Source organism: Protomyctophum bolini (assembly GCF_963924005.1).
Source record: "Protomyctophum bolini genome assembly, chromosome: 10".
In the NCBI taxonomy this organism is placed as follows: domain Eukaryota; kingdom Metazoa; phylum Chordata; class Actinopteri; order Myctophiformes; family Myctophidae; genus Protomyctophum; species Protomyctophum bolini.
The window spans coordinates 12,087,041-12,107,896 of NC_137871.1; the positions used below are offsets into that span (position 1 = coordinate 12,087,041).

The following is a 20,856-nucleotide window of genomic DNA, read 5'->3' on the forward strand; positions in this document are numbered from 1 at the left end:
AAATAAAATTAGCTAAATACGTTATGTTTATGTATATGTTTGTTTACTTAAAGATTGTTTGCTTGGATATAGCTATAAGGGCCGATTCATATTCCTATTTTAGAGCCGAATAAAAGTCGGTTCGGCTCTGACGTCATTTGAGGTTCGGGGGGGGGCGGGTACCGTCCTAAAGTCGGCTCTTCGGTGCTACTGAAGATTTCTGACGAGCCGAAATAATTTCGGCACTACAGCGCCGAAAAAGCGGTAAAATAGGAGTATGAATCAGCCCTAATTCACCTACAGTATGGTCTAGAGACACATTTTTATCGATCCCTTTATTTTTTGTTTCCCCTCATTTTGTTTTTAATTATTATTATTTTTTTATTATTATATTATTTTCAAAAAACAAAAAAGCAAATATTTTTCACAAAATCAGTGATTTCTTCCAGAAATGTCATGAAGGAATCAAACAAAAAAGAACCGTCTATAGAGGGTATGCGCGTGACATCATCATCAAACCCCGGAAGTTACACAGGAAGGCCTATACTGAGTGGCAAAAAACTACTTTCTGGCCTTGACAGCCCATGCATCCAAACAGAAAAGTCCTATCTGATTGCATTAAACAATGTTCAACTCACTTTGCATGTTGCTTTGCCACTCGATGTGCCGTTCACTTTAAGCATGCGCATACCCTCTCTATACGTTTTTTAATTTGGGGGGGGTTTTGAGCTAGTATACCTTCAGGGTGCTGCGCAGGGCTCTGACCCGGTGCAGCCTGTCGTTGAGCAGGGGGTCCCTGGCCCGGTGGGTGAAGCAGCGGCGCAGCTCCTGTCTGGTGCACGGCCGGGGGTCTCCCAGCGCCGTCACGTTGGCCTGCTCCAGGGCCCGGTACAGCTGCTCCAGGCCGTCCATGAGCGGCTCCGCCATGAGCCCCCCCTCGCGGCCGCCCCCCGTCTCCGACACGCGCCGCTCTCGGCCCTCCGAGACCCGCCTCTCGCGGGGCCCCTCGCCGCCTCGCATCTCCCGCAGGTCTGCAGCGCACCGGGGGGGGGTGGTGGGAGAATCGAGAATCAACACCTCGGCTCGGAACAATTATGGTAAATGGTAAATGGTGCATTTATATAGAGCCTGTATCCAAGGCTTGTGCATTACATTCACCCATTCACACACACCTTCATACACCGATGGCGACGGAAACCATGCAAGGCACCGACCAGCACATCAGGAGCAATTAGGGGTTCAGAGTCTTGCTCAAGCACACTTCCACGCTAACTCTGGGGGAGCCCGGGTTCGAACTGGCAACTTTGCGGTTACCATCCAGCCACGCTACCTACCCCTGAGCCACACGCACGGTAAAGATCTGTGTTCCGTTGAGGGGGAGAGTGCACAAAGCGGAGCGAAAAGGCGAGAGAATTGAGAATTGAGAATCGAGAATCATTCCTCGGCTCGGAACAATCATGAGCGCGCGCGGTAACGTTCTCTGTGTTCGTTTAAGTGGGAGAGTGTACAAATGGAACCAAATGGGTTCCATTTGCCGCAGTGATTCTGAACCTTTTGAATTTCAAGGACCCTCGGTTTAATTGAATAAAATGCATCTTCTACTTTGACAACTATTTCTATGCATTATTTTGATGTTTATTACCTTGTGATTTCCATGCTTACTGTATAAGTAAGCCGCATGGAAAACGTTTTTGCGTTCTCAAAGCCACTGGAAATAGACAGCAAATAGACTTTCCCCGAACAATCAGATGCATGAACGAACTAATACGAACCAGAGCGAAACAGGGCAAAGGAAGACGCTATAGCCCCCCACCACCCCTCGCCCTCTTCTTTACTATTATGCTCAAATTGCACCTTTCTAAACTAAATGTTATATGGAACATAACCTACTGTGAATGAAGCTATAGGTTATGTAGGCTTTTTACCTAACTTTGCTATATACTACAGGGACTACATGTACATTGTGTTACTATTTTTGTACTCTTTGATTGCTCTTTCTTGCACCTCAGGCACGGGTGCCAACATTGGTACAGGGGAGGGTGGTCACTCATGGCACACTGGCATAAGTGTGTGAGAGAGAATGTTAAGAATGTGGTGGCGAAAAATGCATATAAACACTATGGTATGGATTAATTTAATCCTACTAGTAGATGATGATACTTAACACTTTAATTACCACCTGTTCTTCACTGACAAACTCATTAGAGACTGCCGACTCATGTAAACCACATTTCAAACTGTGTGAGTTAACTATAGAATTGAGTCCAATTAAGGAATAACCATCTCTTGTTACTCCTGAAACTCTGTACACTGCTGAAAGTATATAAAATGTGTGTGGGACATGTGTGTGGGGAGTGCTGGGGGAAGCTCTGGAGGGAGACACTAGTCTCTCTCCGGTGTGATGACATATACAATAAAATAATGGAGTTTGAATCCTGGTGGTTGAGTGCTGCTTCTTCCTGATGTTGTTTACTTACTAATAGTAATTACACCCTGCACATAATTCTACATTCACTCATGCAGGTTCTGGGCTCCGAGTCTGTGTGTAAGAAAATAGGCCACACAAAAAAGTGTATGTACAGCCTATGGACAATCAAAATCAGATGGAAATATTACATTTTTATGTGGTGACATAATTAAACTTTATGTTGATACGGCACACTGATTATCAAGAAAATGAAAACATGCCACTTCATGTCAAAAAGGTTGCCGACCCCTGGTCTAAAGGAAGCCGAACAAAAATAAGTTTTACTCTTATGTATCTGTACACAAGATGTAACAATAACGTACACCCTTGAACCTTGAACCTGGAACCTTGTTTTACTATCCATGCTGGAACAAAATGTCCTCTCAACGTCGCCGGCCTATCCACACTTTTCCTGGGCTGTGTGTGCTCCAGTTCCATGTTGATTTCATTGGATATCATTGGTCATCTGACCAGTTTCATTGGCTTTCATTGGATCAAATCGACAGGAACTGGAGCACACACAGCCCAGGAAAAGTGTGCATGCGTCTGTGTCTGTATGTCTATGTCGCGTCCCTCACCGTCATCACCCTCGCTGATGTCCGGACAGTGCCCCTCGGCCTCCTCGTCCTCGCTCCTCTCCTCCATGCGGGCGGGGGTCTGCAGCAGCTTGCCCGGCCGGGCCGGGTCTCCCCGGTTCCTGGGCAGACTCTGGCTGCGCTGCTTGTGGGAGCGCCGGTGCGTGTGGAAGTGCGAGGTGTGCGGACCTCGCTCCAGCGGGAAGGGCCCGTCGCGCTCGCGGTCCCTCTCGGCCGCGTGGTGCCTCCGCACGGGCAGCGTGGCCTGCCGGCGCCTCTCCGGGGACATGGCGGGCCGGCCCAGCCCGCCGTACATGTCTCCCGCCATGCCCACCACGCCGCCGCCGCCGTAGCCGCCCACCTCCAGGTCCCCGGGGCCCGTCTGCAGGAAGTGGAGCCCCGCGCTGGTCAGCGGCGTCTCGATGAGGTCCTGCCAGGAGCGGCGCTCGCGGTGCGTGGAGCGGCAGCCCGACGAGTGGGTGCTGGTGCTGCCCGTGCCCGTGCCCATGCCGCCCATGCCCCCGTCGCCGCCCCCCCGCTGCTCCTCCGCCGAGGAGTGGGAGTGCGTGGACTCGCTGGAGAAGTGGCGCCCGTGCTTGGGCTCCGGGAAGGGGCTGGAGGAGTTGACCTGCGGAGGAGGAGGAGGAGGAGGGAAGAGAGGGGAGGTGGAGGAGGAGACCATCTGTGGCGGCACCGGGGAGGTGGAGGCGCTCATGGACAGCGGAGGTGGGAGGGGGAGGGGGGAGGGGGTGGAGCGCAGCAGGCTCATGGAGCTGGCGGAGCGGGGCAGCTGGTCGTACGCGTTTAGGAGGTGCACCTGCATGGGGCGTGGGCGGGGCGGAGGGGGTGAGGAGGTGCAAGGAGGGAGGGAGGGAGGGAGGGAGGGGTGTGAGGGTTAGTGAGGAGAGGAGAGGAGAGGAGAGGAGAGGAGAGGAGAGGAGAGGAGAGGAGAGGAGAGGAGAGGAGAGGAGAGGAGAGGAGAGGAGAGGAGAGGAGAGGAGAGGAGAGGAGGGGAGAGGACGTGAAGGAGGTGTTGGGGAGGCGGCAGTGTCAGAGAGACGAGCGCATGCAGAATAAGAGGTATACACAGCAGTATACGGGAGTAAAGCAGAGTACAGAGCGGTAAAGAGGATTATAGGAGAGTATAGAGGAGTACAGAGGAGCATAAAGGAGAGCGTAGAGGGACCACAGGACAAAGATAGAGAAAGCAGTGAGATGGCTGAGATGATAATGACATCCAGCAGTGACTGACATGACATGACTGAGATGGTAAAGCCCCGTCCCACGGCCTCAGAGGTGTCTAAGTACCATTCCACCGTCCATGTACCATTATACAGTATCCACACTGTACTGTATATCCAGTGTTTGCACAGGCTTTTCGGTATTAAAGCTATTATCTCAAGCTCCTTCAAGGTGCTGTGACACGATTTCGAAGGACTTCATTGCAGGAAAAAAACACGGCAGACGCATGGCTACACTGTATTTACTCAATATCACCATCATCACGCCAGCGCTAATGGAATACTTACGGTATAGGCTATACTGGCACAACGTCATATTTATATTCACACACAATTCACAATGTATTCAAACTTATAAAGCATGTTGTTCCTGACACTACTATTCAAATGTTCAAGGACTTCCACAGCACTGTGAATATATACTGTATGGGGCCCCCCTGTGCCTTGTGGAAAGCCTGGCCTCAGTGCTGCCACCTAGAGGCGGATGGCGGTGCCGTCTGAGAGTCTGCAAGCTGCATGGCAGTGTGTATAGCGTTGTTGGCTGCTAATAGAGCCAGTGTCTCACTCAGATGTATTATTCATGCGGAGAGCTGTTAGTGCTCTCTGCACTTCAGACAAACTGTGAGGCTTTTAAAATAAAATATTCTATTAGATTGAAACACTGCAAAAAGACATTCATGTGCGGATGTGGAGTCTGTGTGTGTGTGTGTGTGTGTGTGTGTGTGTGTGTGTGTGTGTGTGTGTGTGTGTGTGTTTTCTGTGCACTCACTGATGGCGTGCGGTGGTAGGTGTCGCACAGAGAGGACGGTACTTCCTGTTTGAGTGTCATCGAGCCGTCTACCTCATCCTGATCACTCTCACTCCAATAGTCTGATCATCACACACACACACACACACACACACACACACACACACACACACACACACACACACACACACACACACACACACACGTTAGTGTGCCATGAACACAACAAAAAAAACGTCAATTTGTTTGTTTGTTTGTCTGTTTGTTTGCAACCAAACGGAAGCGTCTCACCTTCATCGGGGCGTGGCACTTTGTCATCGGGAGTGTAACCAATAGCAGCCAATCCCAACCTGTTCATCCACCTATAGAAGCACGGAAACATGGAAGGGGAGGAGCTGGGTCAAATGAAGCAGCTAAATAAAGCACCGTCGTCACACTACATCCTTCACATGTGTGTCTTTTAATAGCCGCCCTCACTGTCTCCTGTCGTACGCACGCACGCACGCACGCACGCACGCACGCAACGAGGAGAGTAAGGACTGGAGATAATTAGAGAGATGGATGGAGTAAAGAGAGAGCTGACAATCGTCTGTGGTTCCATTAAGAATCTCACATTCTCCCTCTCTCTCCCCCCCCCTGCCCCCCCCTCTCACTCTCCCTATCTCTCTCTGTCTCCTCTCTCTCCTCCCTCCCGTTGCATTGCATCTCCTTCAGCCATCCTCTCCTCTCCTCTCCTCTCCTCTCCTCTCCTCTCCTCTCCTCTCCTCTCCTCTCTGCGCAGACTGCTGGTAATGAGGTCGCCGACTAAGAATAGCCGCACGCAGCCTGAAGGAACAGGTGTCACACCAGGAAGTGCATTCTCACAGGAAGACGACTTTCGTCATTCGCTTCCCAGGATTCCCCCAATTAAAACACAGACACCGAGATAAGGGGAGCGGGTCCAGATGTCTCAGAGAGCTGGGTTTACTGTACCACCACCTGCTCGTCAACAAAACATTAAGCGTTGACTCGTCAGCGCAAAGTGTTTTGTACGTTAAAGTGTTTCTCTTAGGAATGTGTGCCTTTAATTGGCACCTCTGTTGCTGCACATTGTTTATTCTGTTGATAATTGTGTTGGTTTTATTGCTTGGTTGTTTGTTTGCTGTTATTTTAAAATGTCCATAAAGCACTTTGTAACTTTGCTTGGAAAAGTGCTGTACAAACATGAATTCATTATCGTTTTAAATGCTCAGACAAGTGGGAATGTTACTTGGATATCATATCATGTTGTTGGACATTAGGTTTGATGTTTACCTGCATGGTGAACTAGTTCCTTTGAAGCACTGGTGTTCCAAATCTTCCAAATGTTTTAAATTAGCAGGTCTGTAGGTTACTGTAGCTTGAGGATCTTCTGTCTTTGTTGTATGATGAAAAATTGCGCTTAAGTAATTTAAATGTCATTTTAGATTTTAGTGTTGGCTATTCAAAAATAGCAGATCTATATACTGTATTCGATCTGTACAAGCTCATAAATATGTACGACGACGTATTGCTACCATGTCGGTGAAAAAAATAAAAAATAAAACGCCGGTGGAGGCAGGACATTAAATTCGGAAATTTCTCAGTAAAATGTCAGATATTTCGGACTTTTTCTGATATTTCTCACTGATTTGCCACAGAAATCTCAGAAATACTTTTTTGTGGCAAATATGCTTATAATAAACTCGGAAATTTCCGAGTTCATGAACTAGAAAAAGTCTGTTATTATACTATTATATTATACTATTTCTGAGATTCTGCATTTAAGGTGGTATGATTTGATCCCTATACCAAAGCCTGAAAGAAAGACAACCCACGTATTAATGTATATTACTGTGCTCCTCAGTGTAACTGAAACATTTTTATTATTTTTAAGAGGAATTACTAAACTTGGGGAGATTAGACTGAACGCTCTTGTGACACCTTAAATATAATGTCGGAATTTTTCTAGTTCATAAACAAAAGAATTCCGGAGAAATTTGCAAGAATAATCGCAGAGATTTTTGAGAAAAAACTCCAATTTCCAAGTGTATTATAACTTGTAATTTATAAGCATATTTTCCACATAAAAGCAAATGATTTTTGAGATTTCTGTGGCATATCTGTGAGATTATCAAGTCAGAAATGTGCGAGATTTTATGCAGAAGTTTCCAAGATTAATGCCTTTAAAAAAAAAATCTCACAGAGATGGCAGTAATATGCTATCATAGATATGAGCTTTATAGTATTTAAATATACATTATTTTAGATTTTTGAAGCAAGAACAAGGAAAACAACCGCACACTGTCTTCAAATGCATGCAGTGACCACCATTTATTTACAGGGAAATAGCAACGTTTCCCTTTTTTGAAGCAAACATTTTCAACTCAAATCTTTGCCTCTAAAAAAAAGCAATTAATTGAGATGGGGTCTGTGGCGGAATACTGTTCATACCAGGCCCTGGACATGAGCATGTTTTGAGTACAGTACAGTACAGTACAGTACAGTACAGTACAGTACAGTACAGTACAGTACAGTACAGTACAGTACAGTACAGTACAGTACAGTACAGTACAGTACAGTACAGTACAGTACAGTACGGTACATGGCATCTGAGAATTACAGCTCATCAGCAACAACAGGACACACTACACACACATGCACACTCACAATTGCACATACACATGGCTGCACCTTGAACCACAGAGCCAGGGTCACGCACGCACACACACACACGCACGCACGCACGCAGGCTCACACGCACGCTCACACTCACAAACATGTTGGACCTTGAACGACATAGTCAGGTTCACACACCAACACACACACCACACAGACTTCACATTCATGTGTTATTCATGAGTAGCTGTGTGTTAGTGGGTTTTTGCACTGTGTAAACTTGGTTTACTCAACTGAAATATTCATCAATGTATACGTCCTGACTAATGTACACACATACAAACACAAACACGTACACGTATACACGCACGCACACGCGCACACACACACACACACACACACACACACACACACACACACACACACACACACACACACACACACACACACACACACACACACACACACACACACACACTCACCGGTTCATCTCCTCAAGACAATCCGTAGCAAAGAAAAAGCTCTTGATTTTGGGGTGACAGGCTTTGAAGGCACTGCAATGAATCAGAAAGACAGAGACTCATTGTGTGTGTGTGTGTGTGTGTGTGCGTGTGATTTGTTGATTAGACAATTGATTGACATGTCAGGGACACTCACAATTTCCTCCTGCACTCGATGGCTCTGTCTATCCTGAACTCTGGAAGACTGATGAAGCCCTCAGCCTTCTCATCCTACAGACAGACAGAGAGACAGAGAGACAGACAGAGAGACAGAGAGACAGACAGACAGACAGACAGACAGACAGACAGACAGACAGACAGAGTTAAGACTATAGTCACACACAATAGATGCCACTGACTGCCCTATATGTTGACTTGACATAATCAGTACAGGTGTGTGTTTGCCGTGCGTCTGTTGGGGTGGGATGACGGGGGCAGTCCACATCAGTTGCATAATGGGTGTGAACTTTACATTCCAACACACTCGGCTCACACTTCAGTGGCGTTTCATGTTTCCCGCCATGTCGTGTGTTCACACCGGCGATTACATGATTCACGCTTAAGTGGACATATCGCACCACTTGGCACATTCTGTTTGTATATAATTAACGCACGCATTGAGTTCAATGGACAGGTGGCGCCATCTTATGACGTCACATTCTCTTTCTACAGAGGGTTTAGATTCCTTACATTCTATTTACAAGTTCTGGTCGGTGTACCATAGTGTTTAACCTCGTCTGACGTCGAAATTTAAAAAAATGTCTTCTAAATCATGACGGTTTTCTGAAAAACCTCATGTTTCTATATCAGTAGTGGTCAATATTTCATGTCAAGAACCCCAAAAGATTTGGACCCCGACCCCCATCTGAAAATATGTTGTATTTATAAGTTCCTTATACATTCTGGTTGGTGTAGCAGTAGTATTTATAAGTTCCTTATACATTCTGGTTGGTGTACCAGTAGTATTTATAAGTTCCTTATACATTCTGGTTGGTGTAGCAGTAGTATTTATAAGTTCCTTATACATTCTGGTTGGTGTAGCAGTAGTATTTATAAGTTCCTTATACATTCTGGTTGGTGTACCAGTAGTATTTATAAGTTCCTTATAGATTCTGGTTGGTGTAGCAGTAGTATTTATAAGTTCCTTATACATTCTGGCTGGTGTACCAGTTGTATTTATAAGCTCCTTACATTCTGGTTGATGTACCAGTAGTATTTATAAGTTCCTTATACATTCTGGTTGGTGTAGCAGTAGTATTTATAAGTTCCTTATACATTCTGGTTGGTGTATAGCAGTAGTATTTATAAGTTCCTTATACATTCTGGATGGTGTACCAGTAGTATTTATAAGCTCCTTACATTCTGGTTGGTGTACCAGTAGTATTTATATAAGCTCCTTACATTCTGGTTGGTGTACCAGTAGTATTTATAAGCTCCTTACATTCTGGTTGGTGTACCAGTAGTATTTATAAGCTCCTTACATTCTGGTTGGTGTACCAGTAGTATTTATATAAGCTCCTTACATTCTGGTTGGTGTATAGCAGTAGTATTTATAAGCTCCTTACATTCTGGTTGGTGTACCAGTAGTATTTATAAGCTCCTTACATTCTGGTTGGTGTACCAGTAGTATTTATAAGCTCCTTACATTCTGGTTGGTGTACCAGTAGTATTTATAAGCTCCTTACATTCTGGTTGGTGTACCAGTAGTATTTATAAGCTCCTTACATTCTGGTTGGTGTACCAGTTGTATTTATAAGCTCCTTACATTCTGGTTGGTGTACCAGTAGTATTTATAAGCTCCTTACATTCTGGTTGGTGTACCAGTAGTATTTATATAAGCTCCTTACATTCTGGTTGGTGTACCAGTAGTATTTATAAGCTCCTTACATTCTGGTTGGTGTACCAGTAGAGGCATGATTCTTTGAGGATGAACCAGTACTTCCTCCACTTCTGTGTGAAGTATCCTTTAGCGTCTTTCTTCTTCCACAGCCAGCCCTCACAGTCTCCATGGCCCAGATCCTTGCAGGAGATCCTCCTGCGACTCGCACTGGTCAGAGAACCTGCAGGGGAGGAGTGGAGAGGACGGCATACATTTTTACCACCAATGCTTTGTCAATGTAGAATAGAATATAATTCTACCATAATAGAATAGAATTCTACCTTTACTTCTCTTTTTGGTTTTCGTTCTGAGGGAGGTGTAATGGAAAGACTGAAAGGAGAAGAGAAGACAGAGACATGTGTCCAGACATGTTTTGAACAGTGTTGATGCATTTCTCCATGTGCCGCATTGGCCTTCAGAAGAGACACCCACGCACCTTCATGGAGACTTCCAATCACGAGTGTGTTACAGCCACCTGTCACACTTATGATTGCTTACAGCAGGGAGTTGTATTGGCCTGACTGGTGACCGTGTTGCATCATGCCGATTGACTATTTCTATAGTGTTTCATTATGAATGAAATGTTAGAGATGTTTTTTTAAGTTTTCAAAGCCTCGCTGAAAGAAAGTAGGTATGAAAGTATGAAGGACCCAAAAAGCTTGGTCTGCAGGTTGAGCAAAAGTCTTCCACAGAAGTTTACTTACATTTTGGTGTCATGCAGCCAAAAAGAACATAAACACTTAAATTGTGCAAAACAAATGTGTTCAGCACTAATGGTACACATGAAAATAAATAACTTTTCGGTCATAAGACCTTCGTCAGTGCTATAGGATATAGCACTGACTATAGGATATAGCACTGACGAAGGTCTTAGGACCGAAACGTTTGCTTTTTAATTGCACAGAGCACTTTATGAGCAGGATAAAATAAAGGAAAACATATTTTCTTAAGTCTCAGTCTAAGGCGTTTTTACTTCTAGTTTCTATACGGTGAGCGAGTCTTTTTCTGTCAAAGTTTCCCTTATGCTTTTGAGCCCACCGCTACCGTAGTCAAGTTTGGAAAAAAGGACAAAGAAAGGAGCAAAAGTTTTCTCAGTGCTTCACACATTTTACCCAAAGAGATATCACTATGAGTTATGAGGGGACACCATAATATGGTGTCCCCTCTAACCCTCATGGCTATCCTGTCTATTGTTATAGACATGGATAGCCATGAGTGGACAAAGTGGACATCCCAAAGAGTTACATCCTACATCTCTGTGTGGTCCTCCTACCTTCCTCATGGAGGCTGCTCCTGAACTTCCCGAACCAGAATACCTACGAAGAAACAGGGGCCGCTCTATTAGTGATTAGTGATAACAACGCTATAAAGGACATGAGCGTTGCAGAGTATTAGGCAGGGTGGGAGAAATAACAGGAGGACTGGAGGACATCATTATGATAAGTGTGGTTGAGCTAAGCAATATGTAAGGGATAATATCTGGCTATAGGTGGTGATTGTCGGGAGATAATTCACCGACCAGGGAGTTTAACCACCGAGGCCTTAAACTCCCTGAAGGTGAATTATCTCCCGACAATGAACACCTATAGCCAGATATTATCCCGCTTATTACATGGCTACCTATAACATACATTAATACATTGACCCAAAACACAACAAAAAAAGTATTCCATAAGTTCGCGCTGGCTTCGTCTGGCCAGCTTGCAGGGCTGCAGCACTGTCGGGAAAACAAAGAAGTGAGTTGATCAAATCGAATCCATTTCCGGGGGTCCTGCTTCGTCTATTTCTCGCTCAAATGTTTTCAAAAACATTCTTGAGAGCAATGTTTAGCTGTAAATGACATTGTGTGTCACTAGTGTGTGTGTGTGTGTGTGTGTGTGTGTGTGTGTGTGTGTGTGTGTGTGTGTGTGTTTACACGGCTGTCCTGTTGGAAACAGCAGTGAATCAAGCGGGGCGCAGCCGCGCAGCTGGTGCTCAGAGGGTTTGATTATACATGGCGGAGCGGTCATTATCAGCACATAACTCACCGCTGGATTCAGCGATAGACCAATCAGAATCAAGCATTCAACCTTCAGAACTCCTTCAGCCACTCCCGGTGGTGCTCCTTTGTTCCTTAATTCAGTGGTTCCCAAACTTTTTCATGTCACGGACCCCCAAATTGACACTCATTAGCCTTGCGGACCCCCCATTAGAAATTATATGCCAGGGACCCCCGTAAGAGAAGGTTTTTACGGCTCCAGCAGTGATTCTCAACCATTTACATTTCAATGACCGGACCACCCAGTTTGACCTGAATAAGGATACGGTCCTCCATTTAAATGGCATTTCTATCTCTGGGACGCCCAATTTATATTGTAAAATCAAAGTTAATTTAACCAAATGGGTCCATTTGTTTCCATTTGTACACTCTCTGAGTTACAGACCCATAAGCCTCCATTTGGTTCCTAATTATCATTTAGCTGGGGACCCCCTGGAATTCTCTCAAGGTCCCCTAGGGGTCCCCGGATCCCACTTTGGGAACCACCGCCTTAGTTCCTAATAACAGCAACTCTACACGTTGTAATGGGAGTTGCGGACAGATTCAGCTGCGGAGCCTCTGGTTGTCCTCGGTACGATTCCAGGCCAGGCCAGCAATGTGTCGATGTGTGTCCCTGAGCAAGACTCTTAACCCTGAATTGCTCCACTGCTTACAGTACCGGTATATGTCATGATTGTCGGGACAAAACGATAAAGGATTATGCTTTTCTTCCGAAGTTCCGAGGTCTCAGCAACAGGTATTTGGCACGGGACCTTTATTGTGATTTCCACGTTGGGCGGCGCTTTCAAACAAAAGCTATTCATTTCTTTATTCATTATTATCAATGACAATGAGTCTACATCCCCTGTCTGGTCAGTGGTCAGCCCCATGCCACCGAGGAGTGGCGCGCTATGAGCTTGTATAGGTCTGCTTTTTTTGAAAAATCAAAGAACGACAGACATAGAAAAACATAGCTTTTTCAGAAAACTGTCATTTTCAAACAGACATTTTTAAGAATCTGATCTCAGGTCAAAATGGGTTACGTTGCACTGCACCTCTGCTTCAATAAATAATATTTATAAAACAAATGGTGTTGGGAGGCGTAGCGCGGTGAGCCAGTATAGGGTACAATAATAATTAAGGTAGTAGTGGCAACACAGAAATGTGTGGGAGAACTTCATTAGTATACGGGAAAGCGAATGCGTAAAAACTATTTTGCTACTCTAAATAAAATGAATACACAAATTTGTGCGACTGAATTTAAGTTTTCAGCATGGTTGACGGCTCCGACTCACACAGATTCAACCATTCAACCTTAATGAATGCTTCAAATGCGTGAAATACCACAGTGAGGAAGAGATCCCATGGGGCAACCAAGGTATATGAAAGGTAGGTAAGGTCACCAACGTCATTTTCGCTATCACGCAAATTCCAGATGGCAGATTCGTCGCACCATGGGAGGCAAACTGCACCCGGAAGTTCGGCAGAATGCATTGAGTCAATGAGAGCTCGATCTGTGACCAGCTCATGAACACTATTTCTGAATGACTGAGATCTTCTGTAAAGTAATCGCTTCTGGCAAATAACATTATACAACTGTGTTGCTTTTCGATGTGTACACTGTGTAATTTTATAGAGGTATAGGCAAAAAGTACGTTTCTGAAGGTGCCAAGTATCGCGAGACTGTCCACCGTTTCCTGTCTGACAGCCAAATCTTGCGATACCCCCGGAACAGAAACGATATATCTGCTGCTGTTTAAATCCTCAAATAAAATGATGTACTGTGCACTCTGTGCACATCGAAAAAGCAAGTGATTAGAAAACAAACTGTGATATGTCTTCTTTTATATGCCTTGACCGATTATATGACACAGGTCTCCATGGTTCATAAGTAATGTTTGCTATGTGCTGGTCCAGCTTCCTCCGTTCACTGCTTTGTATTCACATAACTTCCGGTGCGAGAGTTGGCTCCCATGAAAGTGTCATGCCCAGTCACGTGACCATGACACTTCCTTCTCTAAACTTCCTTGAGGGCAACCAGGAAGTGTAGCCCCCCCAGCACACTATAGTGTGGCTTCACTCTCAGGCTGCGGCGATGAGATGTTTTCGTCCGCGGATGTAAGAAGAAGGAATAATAACCTTCCAAACACTGGATATTTTGGCTCATTTTGAGCAGAAAAAGGAGTAATACGTCGGATCCGTATGTAGGCTGTCTAACACATGTGAGTAAAAGCACTATTTATTAAATACTCGATTAAATTAAATGAAAGAAATTTGAAATATTGCTGATGTACTTTCTTTTGGCTGCTGAAATGACATAATTTCTGCTCGGGGATTAAAAAAGAGCTTTTATCCTGTTTTACATATTATTAGCATATAAACACATACACATATAACATGCACTCACCTGTCTGTTGTGTCTGCACGCAGTGTGTCTGCGCCTCTCTGTAAGACAGAGGAGAGGGGAGCCATTATCGTGTAAGTAAAGCGTAAGCTTGTTACGACAGAGGGAGCGCAGTAATGTGTTACACCAAAAGATATGACTCACCACTGTGACACAGACACACACACGACGCGCGCACACACACTCACACCTTTCATCAGTCAGTGTGAAGTGCGAGACACGCAGAGAGCTTCTGTAAGCCTGCATGGTTAATGTGTGTGTGCGTGCATGCGTGCGTGCGTGCGTGCGTGCGTGCGTGCGGCCATGCGTGTGTGAGCACAGTCTGTCAGTGGCTCTTGTAATTGGTCTGGGACATGCTGAGTCATACTGTACCTACCTACTGTGAGCAAACACGAATAAACTCCTATTTAGTCTCAGCCACGTCTGAGGTGATGAGGATGCTAAGATGAGTCGCGAGATGGTTATACTCGGCGTACAAAAATGCGACCTCTATGGGGGTGTGCGACTGTGCGTGCATGTGGGCCTGTGTGTGTGTGCAGGCCTGCGTGCGTGTGCTCACGTGAGTAGGCACGCATGATTTTGAGTGACAATGATTGTCCTTCAGGCAAACTTGTGTGCGTACCATAGCCTGTCAGTAGGCTAAGTACAACATGTTATGGTAACACCTGCCACGCTTCCCATGTCTATAATAATGTATAGGCAGTTTTGTATTTCTTTAACTTATAATTATGTTTGTATGAAGATGAGATGTAGATGTAGATGTAGATGTAGATGTAGATGTAGATGTAGATGTAGTTGTAGTGGAGTAGAGATGTAGTTGTAGATGTAGTTGTAGATGTAGATGTAGATGTAGATGTAGTTGTAGATGTAGTTGTAGATGTAGTGGAGTAGAGATGTAGATGTAGATGTAGATGTAGATGTAGATGTAGATGTAGATGTAGTTGTAGTGGAGTAGAGATGTAGATGTAGATGTAGATGTAGATGTAGTTGTAGATGTAGTTGTAGATGTAGTGGAGTAGAGATGTAGATGTAGATGTAGATGTAGATGTAGATGTAGATGTAGATGTAGTTGTAGTGGAGTAGAGATGTAGATGTAGATGTAGATGTAGATGTAGATGTAGTTGTAGTTGTAGATATAGTTGTAGATGTAGATGTAGATGTAGATGTAGATGTAGATGTAGTTGTAGATGTAGATGTAGATGTAGATGTAGATGTAGTTGTAGTGGAGTAGAGATGTAGATGTAGATGTAGATGTAGATGTAGTTGTAGATATAGTTGTAGATGTAGATGTAGATGTAGATGTAGATGTAGATGTAGATGTAGATGTAGTTGTAGATATAGTTGTAGATGTAGATGTAGATGTAGTTGTAGATGTAGATGTAGATGTAGATGTAGTTGTAGATATAGTTGTAGATGTAGATGTAGATGTAGATGTAGATGTAGTTGTAGATGTAGATGTAGATGTAGATGTAGTTGTAGTGGAGTAGAGATGTAGATGTAGATGTAGATGTAGATGTAGATGTAGTTGTAGATATAGTTGTAGATGTAGATGTAGATGTAGATGTAGATGTAGATGTAGATGTAGTTGTAGATATAGTTGTAGATGTAGATGTAGATGTAGTTGTAGATATAGTTGTAGATGTAGATGTAGATGTAGATGTAGATGTAGATGTAGATGTAGTTGTAGATATAGTTGTAGATGTAGATGTAGATGTAGTTGTAGATATAGTTGTAGATGTAGATGTAGATGTAGATGTAGTTGTAGATGTAGATGTAGATGTAGTTGTAGATATAGTTGTAGATGTAGATGTAGATGTAGATGTAGATGTAGATGTAGTTGTAGATGTAGATGTAGATGTAGATGTAGTTGTAGATATAGTTGTAGATGTAGATGTAGATGTAGTTGTAGATGTAGTGGAGTAGAGATGTAGATGTAGATGTAGATGTAGATGTAGATGTAGATGTAGATGTAGATGTAGTTGTAGTGGAGTAGAGATGTAGATGTAGATGTAGATGTAGATGTAGATGTAGATGTAGATGTAGTGGAGTAGAGATGTAGATGTAGATGTAGATGTAGATGTAGATGTAGTGGAGTAGAGATGTAGATGTAGATGTAGATGTAGATGTAGATGTAGATGTAGTTGTAGATGTAGTGGAGTAGAGATGTAGATGTAGATGTAGATGTAGATGTAGATGTAGTTGTAGATGTAGTGGAGTAGAGATGTAGTTGTAGATATAGTTGTAGATGTAGTGGAGTAGAGATGTAGATGTAGATGTAGATGTAGATGTAGATGTAGATGTAGTTGTAGATGTAGTGGAGTAGAGATGTAGTTGTAGATATAGTTGTAGATGTAGTGGAGTAGAGATGTAGATGTAGATGTAGATGTAGATGTAGATGTAGATGTAGATGTAGATGTAGTTGTAGTGGAGTAGAGATGTAGATGTAGATGTAGATGTAGATGTAGATGTAGATGTAGATGTAGTGGAGTAGAGATGTAGATGTAGATGTAGATGTAGATGTAGATGTAGTGGAGTAGAGATGTAGATGTAGATGTAGATGTAGATGTAGATGTAGATGTAGTTGTAGATGTAGTGGAGTAGAGATGTAGATGTAGATGTAGATGTAGATGTAGATGTAGATGTAGATGTAGATGTAGTTGTAGTGGAGTAGAGATGTAGATGTAGATGTAGATGTAGATGTAGATGTAGATGTAGATGTAGTGGAGTAGAGATGTAGATGTAGATGTAGATGTAGATGTAGATGTAGATGTAGTTGTAGTGGAGTAGAGATGTAGATGTAGATGTAGTTGTAGATGTAGTTGTAGATGTAGTGGAGTAGAGATGTAGATGTAGATGTAGATGTAGATGTAGATGTAGATGTAGATGTAGATGTAGATGTAGTTGTAGATGTAGTTGTAGATGTAGATGTAGTTGTAGATGTAGATGTAGTTGTAGATGTACAGTAGATGTAGATGTAGATGTAGATGTAGATGTAGTTGTAGATATAGTTGTAGATGTAGATGTAGATGTAGTCCGTCTTGTACCCTGAGCCAACCTATGCTATCAAATTGCGTTGCGCAAAAGGTGGGTCATGGGCAGGATGGTGGTCCGCACATACTTGCATGGCGTCGACCGGCTGGTCCAAGCGCAGGGTGGAGGACAGCATGGAGGGGCTGATGGGAAAGCTGGGGCTGCTGGGATTGCGACTCTTGCGTCGGGAGCGTCGCGTGGAGTCTCTGCGGCTCTCCCTGCCCAGCCCCTCAGGCTCCTCCTCGATCACCAGGATCTTATCATCGCTAAGGTAACGCAGCAGGGAGTTGTCGGAGTCTGTTAGAGAGGGAGAGAGAGAGAGAGAGAGAGAGAGAGAGAGAGAAAGAGAGAGAGAGACAGAGGGGGGACAGGGAGAGAGAACAGGAGGAAGAGAAGAGAGAGAGAGAGGGGGGGGGGGGGGAGTGGTTAGAATAGGGTCATATTCTGCGTGACGAAGGAGATGAGTGCTCTGACGGAGAGAGAGGAACCACGGAGGTGAGTCATTAACCCTGAAGGAGAGGGAGAGAAACTATGAGGACAGAAGAGAACAACAGTGAGTCATAAACAAAGGACCAAGAATAGGAAGACACAAAGGCTTAAGGGGAAACGTTGGGGACAGCTAGCAAATGACCAAACAATACGGAAACACAAACGCTTAAGGGAGAACTTTGGGGTTCACAGAATGAGAGCATATACATCACATAAATAAGGTTACAGTTCTTGTTTCAGTTTCAAATTTGACCCGAGGCCCTTTTGGCTGCATGTCATCCCCTCTGACTCCACTGTTCACTGTCCTATTGAACGTAACACTTCCTAAAGTGCTCTGTGGAATGTGGGTCAATAACTTGTGATGGAAAATCCCCACCGGCTCATGTAAAATAAAATAAAATATGATCAATAGGATATGGCTGGAAGTGGTTTTCTGGTCAAGCTCTTAAGCTGCGTTCCTACCGCAAGGTGAAATGTTTGTTTGAGCGGCGTGATTACATAGAAAGTCAATGCAAAGATGTGACTTGGCGCAATGTTGCATTGAAGGGAGTGGCTCGAAGGAGGCAAAGGGGGTGACGAGATCAAAGCACTGCCTCGGGGTCTTCTTGAGGCGACATTCGCCTCACAGTTACCAACGCTAACCAGCCGTGACCTAAAGTGAAGCAATTCAAGCAACTATAAAAGATAAATGATGATCTATCTTGCGATGGGAACACACCTTTAAGCCACACCAGTTGCAACTCCTTGCAACAAAACCGTTTTAAGGTCAAATACAGCAATGCAACTCAAGGGGTTGCATTGGTGTGGTTGACCTTTTTCTGTTGCAACTGGTTGCAACTGGTGTGATTTTGGTGTGATGTCCACACGAACAAAATGATAGGGTTCATTTTAGCCCTGAAACATGACTGTCATAATCATGATAGTCATCACGACGCGACATCACCCTGTTTTCAGCGCCTTGCTACATTTTCAAAAGTTAACGTCACAATGTACAAAAATGTTTAGATTTCAAATTTAAAGTGCTCACCCTTGGGCGTGGATTAACACCCGTGCATTCCGCAACCCTTGACTCCTTCAAAACCACTCTCAAAGGGCACCTACGGACGGCTGCAATTCGAAACTGGCCCCCGTAGAATTTGAATCCCCCACCCCTGTTCCCCCTCACTGTAGATGTTTCTTTTCCATTTTTACCTCCTATGATGATTTCCTTTTGACTATATAGTTGTGTATATTCGTACGTCTCTATAAATGTTCTGATGAATTGAAAATGGTGGGCCCTATTGTAAACAAGTGCAATGCGTTATGGTGTCGTCCACTCACTGTTAACAGTTTTTGTATGGAGTTGTGCTTGAAATGTACTGTAATTCTGCAAACTGTTAATAAATCAATCAATCAATCAATCAATCAATCAATCAATCAATCAATCAATCAATCAATCAATCAATGCTTTCATCGGTTGGGAGGTGACTTGACGAATTGAACAAGGTGGACCCTGTTGTAAACAAGTGTAATGCTTTATTGGGTCGTCCACTCACAGTTAACAGTCTTTGTATTGAGTTGTGCTTGAAATGTACTGTAATTCTGCTGTTAATTAACTGTTAATACATATTTCAATCAATCAATCAATCAATCAATCAATCAATCAATCAATCAATCAATCAATCAATCAATCAGGTGCCTTGCATTCTGACACATCATAATGTTTAGAGAAAATGGCCACGGCCATGCACCGGTGCTAATACAGGCCCGTGCAAAATTCGAACATCCGTGGCCCCGGGCCGGGGGTGAGCACTTTATATCTGAAATCTGACCATTTATGCACACGTTAACTTTGTGAAATGTAGCAAGGCACTCAAAACAGGGAGGGGGCATTTCCGCCATGACGCCCGTGAAGGACGAGCGTCATGTGAAGTTGTGAACCATGGCTATAAGGTTCAAGCACCGGAAAAAAGTTCTCCCTAAACTCCATGTTGGAAAGGTTAAGTCGGTACACTATAACCATACTTTGACAGCGTGCGTGACACCGTGGTGCGGAAGGCCCGAAACGCTCTGCGTTATCTGAGACCGATCTACTGTCACTGCTGTCACGCCCACGCCTGCAGTCTGCTATCACACCGACGTAAAACATCACCCTTAATGCATCTCATCAGTCGGCCGTGTGCTAATTAAGCTCATTAATGGTCTTCATAGTAGCGGCTTCTCACCTCGTCAGGCAGCAACGCATTGAATACGAAAAGACAAGCGAGAATTGGGCGAAAGTGTGAGCGAGGAAAGGCAAAGAAAGGAAAGGTGTGAACGAGGGAACAGAGGGAGAGAGAGAGAGAGAGAGAGAGAGAGAGAGAGAGAGAGAGAGAGAGAGATACAGTTACAGAGCCCCTCACCCTCCCTCAACGGTAGTATTGTGTTTAATGTTATTCATAGACTTTCTGGTGGAGAGTGGAGGATCCTCGGATGAATACTGATGGCGTCTCGCTGCAGAACGTTCAACGGGTGGGAGGACAGGAGAGATGAGTCCACCCAGAGTTCAAAACGGTATAAAAGGGGAAATCTGTGCCGATTTTGAACCTATGAGAGCAGATAATAGTGACGTTGTGCGGTCCATACGCCCAGTTACGCTCGGTTAAACGCAGCCGTGCGCCGGCGCGTTTGATGTAATGTTTTTTTTTACATCACGGCCTTTTTACATTTTCTTTTACGTTTATTTTCTTTTGCCTTTAAACAGTTTCCCTGCCAGGAATGGTTTAATCCAGGTTACTGTCGTTGCTATATACGACATACCGCCTTTTGTTTTATGCGTTTAATCCGCCGTATTGTAATAAATAAAAATAAACTCTGTCTTTGCCGCGGAGATAGAGACTAGATGGTTTCGTTTTGATGACGAAACCGGAAAACCGGTCTTGTGTGCGTCTTC

The 20,856-nt window shown here is 44.2% G+C and overlaps 1 protein-coding gene and 1 long non-coding RNA gene across 2 annotated transcripts in view; both read right to left on the reverse strand.

Annotated features, from left to right (window-relative positions):
• The window catches only part of LOC308322782, a 486,306-nt gene that overhangs the window by 41,213 nt on the left and 424,237 nt on the right, over positions 1-20,856 (reverse strand). The gene's annotated exons all lie outside the window — the stretch shown is intronic.
• LOC308322678 (connector enhancer of kinase suppressor of ras 2) overlaps positions 1-20,856 on the reverse strand; it is a gene marked incomplete at both ends in the record, with an annotated part of 100,343 nt that overhangs the window by 1,204 nt on the left and 78,283 nt on the right. The window contains 11 exons of the mRNA XM_080774071.1: positions 718-1,010; positions 3,025-3,838; positions 5,032-5,132; positions 5,302-5,372; positions 8,109-8,180; positions 8,284-8,357; positions 10,014-10,186; positions 10,287-10,335; positions 11,279-11,321; positions 14,430-14,467; positions 17,545-17,753. Coding sequence (XP_080630197.1) covers positions 718-1,010; positions 3,025-3,838; positions 5,032-5,132; positions 5,302-5,372; positions 8,109-8,180; positions 8,284-8,357; positions 10,014-10,186; positions 10,287-10,335; positions 11,279-11,321; positions 14,430-14,467; positions 17,545-17,753 — 1,937 coding nt within the window. The remainder of the gene's footprint in view (positions 1-717; positions 1,011-3,024; positions 3,839-5,031; positions 5,133-5,301; positions 5,373-8,108; positions 8,181-8,283; positions 8,358-10,013; positions 10,187-10,286; positions 10,336-11,278; positions 11,322-14,429; positions 14,468-17,544; positions 17,754-20,856) is intronic.